We start from the raw sequence: 20,149 nt of genomic DNA, 5'->3' as shown, positions 1-20,149 counted from the left end.
TGACACCATGTGTATGTGTGGGTGCAGCATGGATCTTTTTGTTCTCTGGACTGGATTATCTTGTCAGAGGGAGGCAAGCTCCTGTTTTGATCTCTAGTGGAGCCTGCAGGTCTCCTTCATGGCTGTGTCAGCATATCATCATGGTTCTTGGAATATCATGGGATACAGGATGAATATAATGTTTAACTGAGTCACATTTCTTTTGCAGTTACCAACACCTACTTCTTGGTATTTCTCTTACACTAACACATTGCCCTCCTGAGTTGCTTTCTGGGAGACTAAGTAACCAATACTTTCCTACAACAGTTTGCTAGCTTAAATTTGACAAACGCGATCCTCAATCCTATCTGAAAGCTCAGCAATATTCATTTTGTAACTCCTTCATCCCCCATTTAGTATCCCACTGATACTAAATGTCATACTCTCCACTTTTCTTCAGACGAAACAATCCCTTTACAGCCTCTTTTACATTTCATTAAGAAAAAGATTACTGAGAATCTTGGACTATTTTTTTCCCTTTAATAAAATTGTCAAGAGGATTTGCAACCTGTGCAATTCACCAGAAATAGACAGGATATGAGCATAAAAATGTTTTTCAGGATTCTGTTCCTAGCTGTACAGTGTTCCCTACTACACATGCTACACAGCCTTACCCATAACAGCACAGATATCAGAATAGAAATCTCCTTTCTGGAGAAGACCAAGCGTACCACCCAAAATCCTATAGAAAAMATAAGGATCTTTTTCCACATTTCTCTTGCAATTCATTTTGGGCCATGAGAAGATAGTAATAAAATATTTAGGGTTTTTTGTCCTACATTTTTCACTGTAACTTATGTTTTGCAGAAAGAGAAAGAAAAAGAAAACTGATTTTTTTCTTTCTCATCTATATGACTATACATTTTTAAGGAGTACACATACAAATATTTGAAAATAGTCTAGGACAGGCTCATCTCTGTCTGAGTAAATCTGACCAACCAGTATAATGAAATCAGAATAAATGTTTTTTCTCTAGCTGTCTGACCTTATCATACGTAATATGATGCTTCACCATCTGCCTGAGGGGTGAGAAGACTATTTTAACTGCTACTACAAATATGTCTGAGTCATCAGGCTCACTGCAATGACTCAGTTACTCCCACAAAAACAAAAAGGCCAGAAGAGAGCAAACCCAATTTCCTGTCTCTATTTTCCCCACAAACATAGGGATTGATTCTGTATGGAATGGCTATGGCCCTAGATATCAAAAAAGTTCACTGAGAAATCAAGAGAAGGCGTGATCTGCTTCATCAAAGTTTCTAGACACAGGCAGGTAAAACCCTGAAAGAAGTCACACAGACAAATGTCGATTTGGCCAAAGCCTTAATAACTCTTTTCTAGTTCCTTTAACTGATTTAGATACCACTGGCAGGCCAAGAAGACTGGCAAAGTCCAAGTAAAGCACAGAAAGATCCTCTCAGTAATAAACAATTTTCATCTGTGTGAATAAACCTGTGGCTTTTGGATTACAGCCTCTCCAGGAGATCATTTAGCATCATTTCCACCTACAGGGAGCTTCTAAGTCCCTCTTGACTGGGGAAAGAAAAAAAGATAAATTATTATTATTGTTCACTCGTGTTAGCCTGTGAAGACTAGAGAGCACCCAACTGTATCCACCAAGGTTACCCAAAACCAACTATCACAAAACTATTCTTGATCTTGTATGAAAACAGAAAATTAGAAATAGAAAAGCAATTGTTAACTGAAAGATTCATAGGATAGGTAAGAAGTTTCATGCAGTTTTCCTTGCCTTTATGCAGTGATCTTTTTACTCTAGGATGAATTTTGGTATATTTGTGTTAATACTGATATGCTATATTGCCTATATCACCTATAATTTCATAATTCTGTGGTATCCATAAATTCCTACATATTTGTATTTCTCTCCATGTACATATATACCGAACTAGTACTAGGAAAACATTCAGAAGACAGTAAGAAGAAAAAAACATGTTCAAAGTATAAATGAAAATTGGGCAACACTGTCCTAATAGAACAGTAACGTTAAAAGTTGCAGAGTAACATGGGTGTCAGTGGACAAGGACATAACATGACCTGATGTAAACCACAGTGTACATGTCATACACACAAAAAAGCAAACAGGACTCCACAAAGTACAACCATGAAAACAGCTGCACCTGTGACTTTCACATTGACCTTGTTACCTCTGTGAAGACCCAAAATAACCACATCCTTCAAACTACATAATCACAGTAGCCAAATTGTATGGTTTCATAATCCACATGCAATTAGGCATAATTCTAAATACATAAAGGACAAAGACTGCCTGTGGGAGGCCAGCAGCACCCATGCACACCCTGGTGCAGATGCAGCTTGCGCTCCCCTACTCGCTCACCCTGTCTCCCTGCCTTCCCCGCACGGTACATTGCATGGCTCTTCTGAGGAGACCAAAAGAAGGTACAGTGCTGTGATGGGTCGTATCTGAACCACAGGTGGGTGCAAGAAATAGGGACTAACTTAGGGCAAGAGTATCTCCTCCTGGTTGCAGTGGATTGGGCCAGTCAACACATCAACAAGGGAGTGGAGCTGCTCTAACCAAGCTGGGCTCTAGAGAACATATCCCACTCCAGTTACACAGTCCATGCAGGGGAAGGAGAAGATGACTCTAGTTCCCTACTCACTTTAGGGCCATACCACCTCTGACCACATACTCATACTGATAAGGAATAGATGTGAAAAGATGTACATCAGTCTCCAAATCTGCATTGGTTGGTTGGTACACCTAAATGGAAGATTTCTGAAATCAAGAAGTAGAGGACATGTAGTTGTTCATGTCAGAGCTGTGTTTTGTTTGCAAAAGGAACCAGATATTTATAAACAATGTAAGAATGCATTGAATTGTATACATATCAATCTTTCTGAATGCAAACAAGTACAGATTTCTGCTAAACTTCCTTGTTTGTTCTTGTATTATCTTCTGTGGCCAGGAGGCCAGCTACTGAAATGCTCTGAAGACCAAAAATTCCCAGCCACTTCCCCCCTAATCTAGTTATTGTAGCTGTGCAATTAAAGAAACAACTACCCTGAGACAGGTTGATACTAGCTAGCTAACTAAACAGTTAGGCAATGGAATAACGAGAGGATGTTTGTAGATCACCATATGACTTACATAAGTCCACACAAAGCACTTCTACAGAGGACAATGTGCAGACCAAGACATAACCAAATACAGCTTTTAAAGATACACAGCGTGAACAGAATACATGTTGCTGCTAACTGGAGCTTGCATGTTGCTTAGGGTATGAAAGAAGTAACAAGCTATGATAGCACCTGGTAACATATGAAAATAGGGTGAGGCATGACATAAGGAACTCTGTAAGTGAGCATATGGGAGTTACTTTGGGTTCAAGCTGCTGAACCGCTCAGACAATGTTAAGATATGCTGTTTGATCTCAGTGTAATGCTTGTGATCTCTGATATAGTGCTAAACACAAGAGAAAACTCATGTACCAAATCTAGCTTTGAGTAGTGTAAGTAAATCTGAGAAAGCTCAGTAAATCTTACCTCCTATGGAAGTGGCAGGATTAGGTAAAGATTGTCGTGCCCACTATATACATGGGTGAGCAGCCATATTCTTGGGATGCCTTGGCATTGGGATTGACAGCAGTGGCCAGAGGGAAAAACAAGCCATAAAGAGTGGCATATCCAGCAAAGAGCAGCCAACAATGGCATCGGTCATGACAACACAAATAGGAAAATGGTAGATATTCAACTGGCTTCACACTGTCACTTAGATGCAGGGATAACATCATGAATAAAGTGAAGGACTAACAGTGAATACACGATACTGCAAATTAAAAGCAATTACAAATAAAAGCTGGGAGTGTACAATCTGAAGCCAAGGGTGTTTTAAAGAGCTAGCCAGACATCACACTGCAGCATCAGTGGAGGCTGCATCACTATAAAATTGAGAAGAAATGCTGGAGAGTTGCTCAAATACCTGTTGCAGTCATGGGTAGAAGAGGAAAGATTTGAACTCTATCATTATCAAATTATCCTTTGACCTAATACACAGTCTGTTCTCCTCAGTGGAGGTATCACCACTGGACAGATGTGTCTAATCATAAAATAAAATTGTCCCTGCCTTATTTCAATTTATAGGCTGGACAAGCAGGATGATCAAATTTGATACTGTATAGGAAAACAGTTCTTTCATATGCTTGATACTACAACCTAATCTGCTGTTTCTTGGGTTATTTTACCTAATATACATTATCCAAAACATATAGTCTCCCAGTCATGTCAACTGAGACATGACTGGGACTTTAGCACTGGAAAATCTTGATTCTGTTAAGGTGAATGGATTTTTTTCATTATTTCATTTGGGCCAAGATTTCATTCTATAGGCAAGCACAGCTTGCAGGAAGAAAATGCTTCAAAAATATTCAAGCCATGACTTATAAAAACAAAGAAAAGATAGAATTTTAATAAATATCTATTATAATGTTCTGACATATTTCAGAAGGCTTTCAACTTCTGAATAGTGTTTCACTGATTTGTTGAAAAAAACATATGGATGTTGCTCTAAATTATTTAAGACATCAACTCCTTAATAGTGCAGTGTCTTGCAGAGAAAACAACTAATTCAGAGAAACAAATAAGCCGAGTGTCTTTCCATCTCTCCTAAACATTATGTGCATTGTCCACCCTTAACTCCTTGAATGGGCAAAAAAATAAGTAAATTAAAACAAACAAACAAACAAACAAATACAACTAGAATATAAAGCTTTAGCTGTAAATTGAGATTAAGCAAATATTTCCAAGACTGATCAACAGCACTACTTGAAAAAGCTTACATTATAAGCCATTCCAATTGTTTCCCCAAATGTTTACCTAAATTAGTTGAAAGGCCAAATTTTGTAAAACAAGAAATTTTAATTAAGCCTTGTGCTTGAAGTGTTTCTGCAGTTATTCCCTTTGGTTCCATTAGGATGTAGCCCCAATTAAAATGAATTGTTAATATTACAAGATAACAGTTGCTGGTGGTACAAATTGAAGATACGCCTTCACGTAATTTTAGATTATTCCTTGCTGTGAGATTTTGCAATTATTTTTTGTCAATAATACATTTTTCTATTCCCTTGCCAATGAAATATTTTTTAATCAGTTCACTCAAAGAACATTTAGTTTTTGCAAATGAGCAAGTTCTACAAAATTAAATACCTTTTGTACCCTAGTATCCAGTTAAGTTTTTTTTATTAGTCAATTTTGTCATTGTAACATAACAAGTGAAAAATTAATTTGGTCACAGGAATCTGACTGTAACAAGTGAATATTCTAACTGTGGGAAAAAAAATCAGGACTTGATTCTTCAACATTAATTCATACCATCAGTCCTTACTCAAGTGGTTATGCTCACTGAGGGCTTATGTGTGTATATCTTTCTCACTGAGATTCTGTCTAGGCTTGAGTTGTTTATAACAAGTAAATCTGCCCTATCAGTCTTTCATGTTAATTTTTTTATCTGTATTCTTAATCCATCTTACTTTTTTTAATAGCACTCTGCAGAACTGTAAGTGTTCTGTATTTCTTGTATTGGAAATTATATGAAACTTGTCCTGATACAAAGCTTGATTAATGGTCAATTAGATTTCAGTTCAACCTTTTGACAGACAGGGGGAAAAAAGGAACAGATATATTCGATGACTAACAATAATAGCAATTCTAAATCCACAAGTAAACACATTCACATGTTATCATTTGTCAGAGCATCTTGGGGATTACTTTTTTGGAAGTAAGAGAAAGTCATAATTCTATTTCTTTTTCAGTGTTGTTACAAATTCCTAAGAATATATAAAAATTGGACTCAGTTTATTCTTTTGTATAGAGTAACAGAGATTTTTTAGAGTCCACCAATTACMATCTATAATAAAAAAAATCAACTCTACAAAAATGAATATTTGGGGGAATTCTGGCTTATGATTTACTAATATCTATCTCACTTTTTTCATTATTTGATTAGTTTTAAACTAAGTAAGAATTAAGAAGTAAGAATTTGTTAACATTCATATTTAACTGTCCAAAACTTTATGAACAATGTCTCAGAGCCTACCACCACATCTGTATGTGGGTTCATACAAATGGTTGAGTACGCTGTTGAATTCAGTCTGTCCACCCCAGTGTGAAAACTCTTGCAGAATCTAAAGTATATATCTTTAATCTGTGAAAACTCCCTGGCATAGGGAGGGCAGCCTGTGGAGTATTAATGGCTCATCATGAGAACAGAAGGAAGGGATCACTCGCTGAATAAAGTGTTTTAGCCTAGAGCCCAGCCCACAAGAGGAGGGTAACTTCTGAAAGCTGAGAAGAGGGCAAGGACGCAGGACAGGACCTCATCTCACACTGTTGGAAGGGGTGCTCATTCTCCTCCCTGCAGCCCCTCCTGCTAGCGCTGTGTGAGCAGCCAGCACGCACTTCCCTCTCCTCTGCCTGACCCTTACTCCTGAGCTGCACATAGCAGTCACTAAACGGTCTTCAGAGCAAATCTTGCTAGTTACTGGCTGTGAGGGCTGTAGCCCAAAAGAAATGGTGGCTCAAATGTTTCTGGGAAGTGAGAGGCTGAAATAATCACATTTCAGAGGATTCAGGGAAGTGTAAATAAATTCTCAACCCTTGGAGTCTTGGAGGACAGTGGGAAATAGCTGACAGACATTTTGGGAGGCTATTCCTTTTAAGTTTTCACATTACAGTTATTACACCTAATCACAGAATGGCTGAGGTTGAAAGGGACCTCTGGAGATCATCTTGTCCGACTCCACTGCTCAAAGCAGGATCAGCTACAGCAGGTTGCTCAGGGCTGTGCCCAGTCAGGTTTTGAGCATTTTCAGGGACTGAGACTCCATGGCCTCTCTGGGCAACCTGTTCCAGTGTTCAATCTGTAAGGGCTTACAGTAAAAAGAGTTTTTGTTATGTTTAAATTTAATTTTCTGTATTCCAATTTGTGCCCATTGCCTCTTGTCCTCTCACTGAGAAGAGTCTGGGTCCATCTTCTCTACTCCCCCCGCCCCCCTCAGATATTTATACACATTCATAAGATCACCCCTCAATCTTCTCTTCTTCCAGCTGAACAGTCCCAGCTCTCTCAGCCTTTCCTCGCCTAGGAGATGCTCCAGTCCCTTAATCATCTTAGTAGCCCTTCACTGTGCTCACTAGAGTAAATCCATGTCTCTGTTTTACTGGGGAGCCCAGAACTAGACACAGACCTCCAGCTGTGGCCTCACCAGGGCTGAGTAGAGGGAAAGGATCACCCTGATCACCATGCCCTTTCAGATTATCAAGAGTGTCCTTGCAATGACATTAGCTAGATCATTCCGCACCCATGGGTACAACTAGTCAGGTCCCAAGGACTTGTGTATGTCCACACCCACCTCAATGGTTCATCAGTGCCGCAAGGCAAGAGAATAGTAGCTATCACAATTCATATGGTCATATGAATATGGCCCAGCCTCAGCCTGGCTATAGAAGGAATGCAGATCTCATCAGTGCCCAAACACCTGAATGATACCATCCATGTCACCCACATGCACCATTCAAATGAAGCGGTTTTGGAGGATGGCCCCAGAGACCTTGATCGTTACCTTGTCCAYGGTCAGCTCGAGCCACAGGTTACAAGGTCCTCACAGGGCAACAGCCTGATGAAGGTTCCAAAATTTTGTGCAAGGATGGGGAAGGTCTGGTGCCGGAATGCCCTCTGTGCCCTTTGCTGCCTGTCAGAAGAATGATGAGGGTTCCCAGACTCATAACTGCTAGTACACCATGGGCAAAGTGTTCACAGAGGCAAGGACACCCTAACCGGGATTCTGCTTGTTTTTCTCTCAGGGAAAAGAAAATTCAGAGGGATGAGGGTCAGCAAATTCAAGATGATGTCTCAGCACAGCTGTTAAATCTACCCCTCTTTCCCTGTGGTATATTGCAAAGCTCATTGTACAAACTTGGGGTAAGGAGATAGTCAAGCAGCAGGGGCCATCTTGTCACTCAAAAATGGCATGAGGAGAAACAATAATAAGGATTTTGCATGTGAAGGTTTATATTGGTGAAGATGGAGGGGGCAATGACATGTTAACAACATGGTAACATCGCTTGCATTAGATGAAAGGATTGTGTGGTACATCCGCAGGGGACCCACAGTCAAAGAAGCCAGCATCTGTGGGATAGTTACCCTCCAGAAAAATATGAACCACATTTATAGTGAGTTGTTCAGTCTCAGAGGGCAGACTGTGTCTAATTGAAAGCAAATCTCCCAAACCACATATGATGGACATGTGAGGAGCTTGGTACCATCTGCTTTGCTACTGATCAAATAATTTTGCACCACATTATTTGCCAGTGAAAATATAGCCTCCTTGGAAAAAGTAATAGTCTTCCTTCTGACAAATTTAAAGCCCTGCTGAAGACATTGAGTCACACATCCTGCTAAGGTTATAAGGTCAGTACATGAATAACAGTAATTTTATTAGCCAGATAATATAGACTGTTAATCAGTTCAAGAGGCCAGTAAATTGCTTATACATTTCAATAACGTATATATCATTACACTGACACTCTGGTCAATGAAGCCTCCAATAATTTATGTTTATTATTCATTATATCTTTATATATTTAATATTTATATGCATACATATCCACATAAATGCTAGTTGAGAAGTACAGCTCTGACTGAGTTGCTGTCTTTCAGATGGACATAAAACTATGTAAATAAGGTCTAAGACAATTTTTTAAAAGGTGAGAGGGAGGAAGAATTGTTAACTGGATTAATTTGGTAAAATTATGACTCAAATGATTACACTCTTATCTAAATCCCTCTACGGCTGGATGGAGTATACTACCTACTTTCAATATAGTGATGAAGAGACTGCCTTCCATTTTAAACCTTTGAAACATGTTCGCTAAATCCCTTCCCAAACTGAGAACCACTGAAAGATTTAAGCAACATTTGGAAAATATTTTGATATCAGCCAGCAAAAGTATCTGCATATCAAAAAAATACAAACTATGACTTTTTACTGTTCCAGCATTTCACCAGTATTTCCTTCTTGACATCCAACAATTTGTTTTTGTGCCAGGATTTTTAACACACCTATCCTATACGCTTCTCACAGGCTTGGTCTATTGTGATATACTGAAGACCCCACTGAGTTCTGGTTGCCTTTCTCTTTCCTTTTCAATACAGAACCCAAGTTACCTGAATTAAAGCTGTCCTCCTCACTGATAAGTTCAAAAAAGACAAACCACATCAGATAGTTCTTCCTAACATAGTGAAATAAAAAGTAAGGAGAAAGGAGTCCACTCTCTGCACCCCTAGCTACTTCTGACCTCCTGTTCCCAGGCTTTTACAGCTGAGATGCTAAGTGTTTTTCCCTCTCAGATCCCAAAGCGTCTACTTCCACAGCATCCTCTGCTGAATTTTCCCAGGCTGCAACTGACAGTCCAGACATTCACAGCATCATGTGACAAAAACCAGCTACACAAACCACCCAGGAGAGCTTTGGAAAAATATGTGGAGTCAAGTCCCATACTGTAGCTGCTGCTTTGTCTCTGCTTTTTATTGTTAGCATTTTTCCTTTATCTCATAGTTTTTTATTGGGGCTACTAATTACTATTAAATAGCTAATTTTTACCACATATTTTACCACATATTAAGAGAACAGTATTTTATTCTTTATTTGTGTTTAATAGTGTACTCTATATGAATACACAGTTCTGAAAGAGATACAGTTAGGTATGAAAGCAACTGCAGTCTAAACTAATGCCAAGGGGTAATGACAGCTTAATTGGCTTGGCTTGTTTGGCACTTCATAAATGTTTTTACAATGGTTCTTAGCAGATGAAGAGTCAGAAAACAAATTTCTGCAAGTTGAGGAGAAACTGCTATGAAATAGTAAAACACAGCCTGTTAAGGCCTTCCTAAAATTGGTTCCCTATTCTACCATCTGTAATGTAACATTTCAGAAGACATTTGTCTTAGCTGTAAATGCTATTTCTCTGATGGACAAGCTTCTTCTTTTGCTAAATAAATTTCTACTTATTTACATTACAACAAACAACCTAGTACATASCAGTGGCTAAAAATGCTGCTATTTTTCAAGGAACCAGGTTACTCGTCTAGCAGGAATACTAAAACTGGTAGGGATTACATAGGATGCATTTGTTGGTTTGTTAAATATTTAGCATTAAACAAAGTAAAAAGGACCAATGCAATCTTTACAAGATGTTCATCAGTGAAGCAAAAAATGGTGTCACATAATCAAAGAGATGTGACCTGCCCCTCTAATTTGCTGATTATGCAGGAGGAGTTCCTCACATGTGGTGTACTTTTCTAGATGTAACCTGCTCCAAAAGCTAAGGATTTTGTTACATACAGTATGTGAAACTGAAAAGGGACATAAAGGAATAGGATATTAACAACAGTAACACAGATTGTTGAGGCAGAGCTAGAGGTAATTTTGTTGCCAAGGAACAATCATCATGCAGAGTCAAAGACAAGCTACACAACTCCTCAAAATAACAGAATAAGCAATAAGTGTGACTCTGCATCCTCTAAGAGAGAACTAATTTTGTGCAACCACTTCAAGATCTGCCCCCTACGAACAGTTTGTTTAACTATGTAATGGATTCATAAGACATTAACATAAGTACCCTTACTCATAGGACACCCCAGATTATTTTCAAAATTCTCCTTTTCGCTACAGAAGACTGAAAAAGCAGTGTGATTGGCACAGAACAGAGGCAGAAAATGGAAATATATGTTGTAAACATCTTCACTAATGGATCTTTTCTGGTGACCTTAGACAATGGGGCTCCTTTTCATGAAGGATGAGGTAGTCTCTCAAACACGATTTTTTCAGGAAAGTTTAAGGAGAAGATAGGATTGTCAGATACCACAGAGATTGCTCTATACAATGTCTGAGAGGTTTTTCCATTAAAGGCAGACAGAAAGTGTCATACCACTTTGCACAACTTTCCCAGAAAAGGAACACCAATTTGTTTTTCTCCATTTTTCAGCCATTTTCTATGTCCCAGGGGAGTTTTAACTAAACAGAGGGAGAAAATAGATGGAGAAAAGACTGGAAATGAGAGCGACAGCTAAATACTAATTGCATTCAGTATAAATACAGAAGCTAACTGGAATCTCAAGATAAAAACTTGGCATTCATGAATTCTGGCATACAAATTCTGTTGTCCTGATGGTTGCTTGTACCAGTTCAAGCATGTTTTACATAAYAACAATTAAAAAACTGCTTTCAATTAAGACAACCTTCGTACATTTTAAAATATCAGCTGGTGACAACTGAAGCCAATATTTATGATACATTGATTTTAACTAATATTTTTGTGTTCTATAGCATACTGTGCCCCCAAGTATTATAGCTAGCAGTGGCATTTTAAGGCCATCTAATTTAAGGGCAGTTCCTCTTTTTTTCATTTGCTCATGTTTTCATTTGTTGCTAGGGTTGTTACTTTGTCAAAGTGATAGCAAAACAATAAAAAGAGATAGGTAGGTGTAAATTCCATTTTCGACCCTAAGTTTACCATTATTCAGTTTTACGCTAGATATATCCATTTAAAAGTGCCAGATATTCTTAAAAGCACAAACAGAGCTCATCAATTTGATTGAAAACAGCAATTGCCTCTGAAAATTCTGATACACTTAAGTATACCCTAATAGCTCAACAGCAAAGAGAAAGCAAGCTTCTTGAAATTAATATTGTCATCTACTATGAAAATCCACAGTGTATCTCAAACTGTTACCTTCTGTGCTTCAGTTTTATGCTTAAATTAGAATTTAATTATTCAAACAGGCTCACATTCTTCAATTCTATGGCTAAAACGGCCAAGCAACTTCAAGGATTATTTAAACAAGCTGAGCACCTGAGTGCAAGACTGGCCCATGAGATAAAGAACTGGCTATTTTCAAGTCAAACCTGGTACATGGCATACATATTATTCAGAAGGCAGTAAAACCTGCCATAACACAGTGATTACAGGCTTGTGGATAAAGAGAGAGAAAGCAAAGGATATAATTTGATTGGCCTTCAACTTTATTAATTTGACTCCTCTGGGGACTATCCAGCAATAATTCTTCCAATGAAGGTCATAATTCTTCCTTAATTGTTTCCACCTGGTACAGGACTGCCATCAGTTCTCTCCCCTTCTCCACCTCTTTATACCTGGCTCTCAGCCCATCGCTCACTGCTTCCCAGTCTTTTTTTGTTCGCTCCTTGAGGGACAAGGGCAAGGAGGTTGTTTTTTGTTACCTCAGACCATAGGAGCTCCAGCTTTGCTCCCTCCATTGCTGGATGCTTTGCCTAAATTTGGCCCCTATTCCTGTTTATACCCACACTGCTCCTGCTACAGTCCGACATGCTGAGCTCTTCCTCATAATCTGCTCCCTGAGAGTCTGCAAAGGAAAGTAGAAAATTACCAACAAGCCCTAACTTTTCTTAATTCCTTCTCCACTTTCCTGCTCCTTCCACAGTCCCCCAGTCCTCAACCAAAAAAGAAAAGAAATTACCAGCTAATGAAATTGCTTTAGCATACCAAAACATTCATTCATCTCAAACCAAGAAGTTAAGGCCATAGAGTCAGGGCTTATATTGTTTAACCCTTTTGCTTACCATGCTAACCCAATCATGAAGATATGCCATGAAGCCATGCTCCAGGATACCCCTGAGGAGACAAGGGGGACTGTGACACCCTTAAGGAAAGTCATCCAAACAAAGGTCATTGCTTTCTTCCCTTCCTGAATACCTTGCTTTTATAGTTGCAGTGACTTCATTTTGGAGAGTCAGACCAAATATGAAATCTGTAAACCTGCTCTTACTAGTTGTTTTTCTCTGATAAACTTTTACCATACTCGGATGTGGAGCACTAATGGAATTTAAGTTTTGAAACATAAATGCAGTTTGCACACTAGTAAGTGTAAAAGCTGTATTGTAAATACAGATAAGTGTTAAGGCAGTAAGCTGTTAATGCTTTTGGAGTAAACACAATTTTCATTTTCAATCAGAAGAGGTAAAAGTGGTGAGTAATGATGGTGAATCTATTTATCTAGGAACACAGACTTGGCTAGACAGGAAATTTTGTATTAGTGGGATAACATTTCACTATTTATCGATTTATTTCTAAAATAAATGAGAATATGTTCTATTGCTCTTGAGGTGGATGACATGAGATTGAAGTAAGTATTTTAATATCCTGTTTAATGTCAGGTTAGAAAATTAGATTCTTCCTTAACCTTTGAGTTTTAGTCATAGGAAGACTGATGGTTCAGGACCTCCCAYTGTTTGAAGAGATACCATCTATTCAAATGAAAAGGGCTGACAGCCCCAAAAGGGCTGACAAAATCCTCACCCATTTATGGGAAAAATACTTCCTCCCCATTGGGTTGTTAAGGAAGCTCAATAATTTTTAATGAATTCATGTACAACTATTTTTAAATATTTTTTAGAGGTAGGCTAAAGAAATTAAAAGCCTGGATAGTACTGCTAAAGTACTTCTCAAGCCCTTACGGGCTTGTACAGCTTGGCACGGGGCTGTATGAGTCCGTAGAGCTTGTACCTGGAGAGAATAATTACATAAAAAGAAATAAAAGAGACAAATAGGTCCTATCAGAATGTGTAAAGAAAGGACAACAAAAAGCCATTGCCTGGGAACTTCATATTTTGGGACAAATTCATTGCAATTCACTTATATTTTACTATTGCTGAAGGGAAAAGCTTTATCTATTCACGTGAAAGGCCCTTCTTTTCTAGGTATAACACTGAAGTTAAAAAGAATCATGATATATATTTTACAAAACAAAGATCCCACACTTTCTATTGCATAACCAAACTTGACACATCAATGCAGAATTCAAGACAATATATTATCCTGCTGCTTATTGCTAGACATTTGCACAGCAATCCCTGTCAGGAAACTAGTTTAAGATTTAAGAGACTGAATAGTAATGATTCCATAATTGTTCTTCACTATTTAATACCTTCTGGAAATCATATTGTAGATCATCTTCCTAAGTTAGCTTTGATGTCCATGAGCCTTAGTGAAGTCTTTCTATCAAAAGAAGATTGTCTTTTGGTCCAGTTTGTTTAGTTCAGTTCATTACATATACTACATTTATCAGGTTAGAGATAGAAGATGAATGAAAATAAATAAACAATGACACATTAGCAGTAAGATTCTTTTGGCAAAGACCTTTTCTTAGATGCTGTGGTTTCAATGCAACCACTACACAACGACAAACTTCCTTTGTAAATGATGGATCTAATTGTAAAGTTAAAATTATAGCTCCATCCAAAAAAGATTGTGTTGAAGACACAATATCTATAGTATGTCTGGATGTGGCTGTGTTCCCAATAAAATCATCCCTATTAGCTCCTATTCATGAGTTGATTTATGCTTTTTTATCTTTACATAACATGCAGCATTTACTTACCCTTACATTTTGAAGCATTACAGTTTCTGCTGACATAGGTATTTTCCCAAAATAGAATATTACAGCAGTCCTCTGCTAGACGTTTAAGCCATGTGTATGTTTATTTTTTAATTTCTCTCTTGAACTTTCTAACTGTGAGAAGGCTGGGAAAGTGGAGTCATGATGAATGAGAGATTTTGCTTTTTTTTAAAAAAAAAGTAGAACTGTAGACACTTGATGTAACATTGAAAAATTCACAGCCTCCTACCTTGAAAACAAACATTTCCCGGCGAAGAATAGCTAGAGTGTTGAAGTTCCCATCACAGATGTTAGGTTTGGCTCCGGGATAGGAAGGTTTGTCACCAGTGGGTGGCCGGGGAGGTTTAGGCTGTCTGTCATTCTTCCGCGGGTCTGCTGGAGGGATTGAACGATGTGGGGGCACTGTTGGCAGAGGTCTTGTTGGTGGCGGGATCTTGTCAGGTGGACCTTTAAAAATAGCAGCAGGATGTAATTTGCATGCCCATCAATGGCATTCCAGAAAGAAATACACAACAAGAACTTTCTGTAAGCAGTGTAAAAGCTACAGCAGAAAGAGAATGGAAAAAGTGACCTAATGTGCCTTTCCCATGTTGTTAAAGGGTATAATGACGAGTAAGCACCAGAGAACTGAAGCAGAAATGAAGCAAATTAACTTTACACTATTCAGAGTCTTCCTTCTTTATTGGAACAAGGTTCAGGATGCAAAGCCCTCCAATATTTAAGATAACTAATTCATAGAATGTACTTCACCAACTGCGAAAGCTCTGCTTTGGTAAGAACAAAGTTATTTTCCGTTGCATAAGATATAGGAAAAAAAAAATACTGTACCTAATAAGACCATTGCCAGTCAATGTATTTGCAAACCATTGTTTTAACTTTCAGCTTTCAAATCACACATATGTTGCACACAAAGATAATTCCTGCTGGCCTAATTTGTAGGCCAAGTAGTATCTTGTTCATCAGTGACATGCTTATTTTCTGGTTTCTTGTGAAAGGAGTAGAAACACAAGTTCCATATCATAGGAAAGGATATGTTTGCAGATTTCTACAATGACCCTTATTAAGTTTAAAAGCTCTTGAAAATGGACTTTAAATCTTAGGTAACCGCATATACAAAAACATAACTCATGTCTTCTCTTGAATATTCTGAAACTAATTGCTTTTTTTTTTTTTTTCCTATGAGTTTTACAAAGCCAGATATCTGGAAATTTAAACAAAGGATTCAAAAGTAAATCAATTGAAAAAGGCTACACAAAAGTAAAAACTAAAGCTCTGTACAGCAGTTTTAAAACATTTTTTCTTCTATCAAATATGTTTTATGTCATAATATATAGGGTTTGATGACAGGTGAAATAATTATCACATACATAATTTCTCTATCTGAAAGTCATATGGCCATTCTAGACAAGATGCTCAGAACCCTAATGACTTACTGCATGACTTACAGTGGATGTACTGAAAATGTCTTTCCCTTTCCAGACCTATTACTACATCTAGTCATATTTTCCATGTACAAAACGATAGAATGTTTCAGCTGGATCAGCAGTATTTCTGGAAGCAAGATGAACATTTTAATTTGCTCTCTCTATTTAGCTATCTCTCCAAATCATAATACACAATCACATAATATATAATATACAATATACATAATATACAATACACAATCAATTTTGACATTAAAAAATAAGCATCATTTGCATGACAAGCTTCAGGAAGAATTTTGAATAGTGAGATAACTCTAAAACTGAAAAAATGGCATTTGAATTTCTGAAACTTGTTCAAAATAAGTACACTTTTAAAGAAAGAATGTTTACTGATCAGCCATTTAAGGAAATGTTAAACTCCTCAAATGGTTGTTGTACAATTAAAGAAGGCATTTATTTCATTCATAATTTTAAGGCTTGTGACATTTATAATTTACAGTTAATCATGGTGTTTTGAGGATTATTGCAGACCAAAGTAATTATTTTAAGAGGTATGACATTTTTACTGAGGCATATGATTCCAGATCACCTCTTGATTTTAAGAGAAGAAGCAGAGGAATCAGTTTGCAGCAGCTCATGTTGGAAAGATTTTAAATCCAAACCAAAGTTTTCATATGCCATTTGGTGGTGATGTCAGATATCACTTCCCCAGGGTAACACATTTCTCCTAATGTATAGCTCACAGCTGTTAGAGCTTAGTGGTTAGTGTATGGACAACGTATTCTTGTCTAGCCCTCAAGTCTAGACTACCAACTTATGAGGTCACGAGAAAAAACCTTCCTCTCCAGCTAAGCATATAGGATAAAAAACAACCAAACAAAACTTGACCAGCCAAACATTTTGAAAGCTTTTCAAGCTTTATGAAAATAACTGAGTGTATCAATACTTGTTAATATAATATTTTAAAAAGCTTGTTAATATAAAACATTCCATGGAAGTTGCAGAGTTTTAATCAGTGATACAGTAATTCTGCAACAACATAGATGTCTTTTATAGCAGCAAAGATAAGGAAGGAATGGCCCTGATAATGTTTAATTTAACACTGAGAGAACCACTCAAACTTTTAGACTGGGAAAAAAAAAAAAGAATATCAAACTGAACACAAATGAAAAATTAATTGGGAACATTAACCATAGCAGTTCCAAATGATATGTACTGGATACATGGCATTAACATATGGGTAGCAAAGATTTTTTATTGAAGAAAAGAAAAAAAAAACAATTAAAAAACCCAGACTATTTAACAGAAAACTGAAGAACCAAAGTCTTTAAAACCAAGAACAAAAAGATGTCTTTGGAAATGTAAGGAAGAGTAATATAGGAGTTAGTGTAATATGCAGCCTGAGATCAGATTAATGTTATTGTTTTGTTTTGTTTTTTGAATTTCCAATTACCTTGTTTCCTCAAAGAATTCAACGAATTCAGAATTTATATACACCAAATGCGTCTTTTATTTTAGGCCACACAAACAAAAGAACAGTATTTTAAAGAAGTGGGACTCTTTCCCCCTGTGTAGCTCAAAATCTTGGTCTGGTAATAACATTCTCTTGAGATCAGTTTTTTATATTTATCACAAGAAAGGGTTTTCTGGGACCACAGAAYTGCTCTGCCCAGGGAACTGTTTGGTATTATAACTGATAAACTGAGAAGCAATCAATTTGTCCAGTTATATGAGCTTGGAGTACTGTGGAAATAAGATCGTTATGGTTAAAACCTGCATTTCTTAATATTTTAATAGTTTGAGATCCCTTTGCAGATATTTCCCTTACAGCCTTTTAAAATATTTAAGATTGCCATGCTAGCTGAGTGCAAATTTAAATGCAAGTTGTGAACATTGAAGAACAAAGTAAAAGAGCTTCATTGTAATCTTTGGCTTTCTCACAAAAAAAGGCCTTCTTTAGGCCTTTGGGATTGTGACCGACAAAGTCTACATTAACAAATTCTTGGGGAAGTAGAGTGGACAGGAGATTCTCAAATGCATTCTAAAATGAGAACCTGAAATTATTTAATAAAAATATGACATACCGTATATCTTCTGGATGCCCTGTAAATCATCGTTAGGTAGTTTGAAGTTGTCAGTTTCCATATACTGGTAAAATGGAGCCATGATTGCAGTGGGATCGTTAGAGTGCTCCAAGCCCAGAGCGTGTCCCAGTTCATGCACTGCAACTAGAAACAGATCATTTCCTATGGAAACAAGAAGGGAAAAAAATCTTTGAAACCATAAGCATAGTAATAGAMATAACAGAAGTGGAGGACTTGAAAGACATTTTCATGGAATTTGAATTTTACAAAGTAATGCTGTACAATGAAGCATAAGGATAATGTTGTAGCAACAACAATTTTCCCGTGTCATACCTCAGATCTAGACTTATGTGCAATTTTAGACTTTGGGTTGATGCTGCAATGAGCCTGAGTGAAAATGCTTACATCAAGACAGAGTCTTCAGTTCCAAAGGGCAAATATCCCTGCTATGTGTGTGGTAAACTTCATAAACTGAGGGCTACCTATTTAGGACAAAGTCTGTAGAGAACCTTAGTCATCCAACTGCTCGTAATCAGACCCCTGCTGATTACTTGTACATGTTGTCCATTTCTGAATCACAATTACTGAAATTCTAATGAGGAAAATCTGGGTGTCATGCTATCCTTCTCAAAATAGGACACATTTATTTCATTCTGTAATCCCCTTACATGTGTAATTACTTACATAAGTATTAGAGCCTTTTGATTTACAGAAATCTAAACAATAAAATATCCGACTCATGTTATAGACTAATTTCACTTTTTCATTATTCCTTTCCAAACATACCATTTTTATTACAGGGTATTGGAAAAAATTAGAAATTTTGACAGTCGAATTATAGCACTCTTAGAAGCCAACACAAATTGAAATCAATGGGACTATTTCTGTAAAGGTTTCAGAACTGGACTTTTATGGTATTCATTTTATCTAATTTTATTCATCTAAGAGTTAGACAGCTCAGCTTATTTTTCTAAGAGTCTTTTGTACAGATTCTGTCTGTGGTCAACCTGTCCTATAACGAGATTGTGGAAAAATGTTTTACATCAGGAAAACGGTTCCAGCCACTGGGAGAGAGGCACATCCAGAATTATTGCTCATGTTCATCTCAGGCATCTATCTAAGGATGGGAAGAATCATCCTCTGGAAGTGTGTTCCTGACACACTGACTACAAAAGTATTTGAGATCACTAGCTTATGCTGAACACCTAACTTCTAGGTGGCTGGAGTTAGGTGCAATGAGTCCCACCTGCAGTAGATGGCTTCTTGTTGAAATATGAGAATTAACAATGAAAAAGTAAAACTGTAAAAAAGTGTAAAAATGTAAAGCCCACACTGTGGTCTAGTAGACAGTTTAATARTACATGGGGACAAGAAAATGCTCAGAGTTAACTCTTATCCTATGTTTTGTAAATTCTTTGGAGGTGGACAGTTATTTTCCACTGCAGACACATCATGCACTGAAATTCTAGTACTTTTATAATATTAGTAGTAATAACACAAAAAAGTTGGATTTAGCAAAATTTTTTTACATATATATACATGTATATAACTTTGAGGACATGGTTGACAGCATTTCAATTTTTCAACTATTTCCTTTTGCTGACATGAAGAAACAAACGTTCTCCCAAGTACATATGAAAAGGGAAACATTTGGCAGTAAACGTCTTCATGACGCATGGAGCCATGCTGGTGTTTGTAAAATAAATGTTTGATTGAAAACATGGAAACAGTCATAGCTAAAACTCTGTGCTTAGTTGACAGAGTCTTTTCTTGCCTTTTCTGGTTCTTAATCCAGAAATATGAAAACTGAATGCTTAAGCTCTTTTATGCAGTATGGTTGTGCAGAAAAATTATGTCTTTCAAAAATTAATGTGACTTAAAATGCTTCCAAAAATGAGAAGAGTTTATCCTATCACTTGTAATTATGTGGTTTCCAGATGAAATATTTTCACGAGAATATTTTTTCCTGGATGCAGTTATTCTTACAGTAAAGTGGATTCTCAATGCACTGTAGTAACAGGTCTGAAGAGCTTGACTGTCCCTGTGAGGAATGCTTTTGATATTTGAATGTGCTCTTCCATATCCAGCCAGAGCTGATCTTGACATAATCTCATATGAATAATCCACAACTA

At 37.2% G+C, this 20,149-nt stretch overlaps 1 protein-coding gene across 1 annotated transcript in view; it reads right to left on the bottom strand.

Moving 5' to 3' along the window:
- Nucleotides 1-20,149, bottom strand: part of MMP16 (matrix metallopeptidase 16) — a 190,028-nt gene that overhangs the window by 36,751 nt on the left and 133,128 nt on the right. Inside the window, exons 5-6 of the mRNA XM_026080386.1 lie at nt 18,018-18,179; nt 14,739-14,956 (exon numbers count right to left, since the gene is read on the bottom strand). Coding sequence (XP_025936171.1) covers nt 14,739-14,956; nt 18,018-18,179 — 380 coding nt within the window. The remainder of the gene's footprint in view (nt 1-14,738; nt 14,957-18,017; nt 18,180-20,149) is intronic.

Source organism: Apteryx rowi, unplaced genomic scaffold, assembly GCF_003343035.1.
Source record: "Apteryx rowi isolate R43461 unplaced genomic scaffold, aptRow1 scaffold_519, whole genome shotgun sequence".
NCBI lineage: Eukaryota > Metazoa > Chordata > Aves > Apterygiformes > Apterygidae > Apteryx > Apteryx rowi.
The sequence above is the reverse complement of the archived record's forward strand: the minus strand, read 5'-3'. Positions and strand labels throughout refer to the sequence as shown.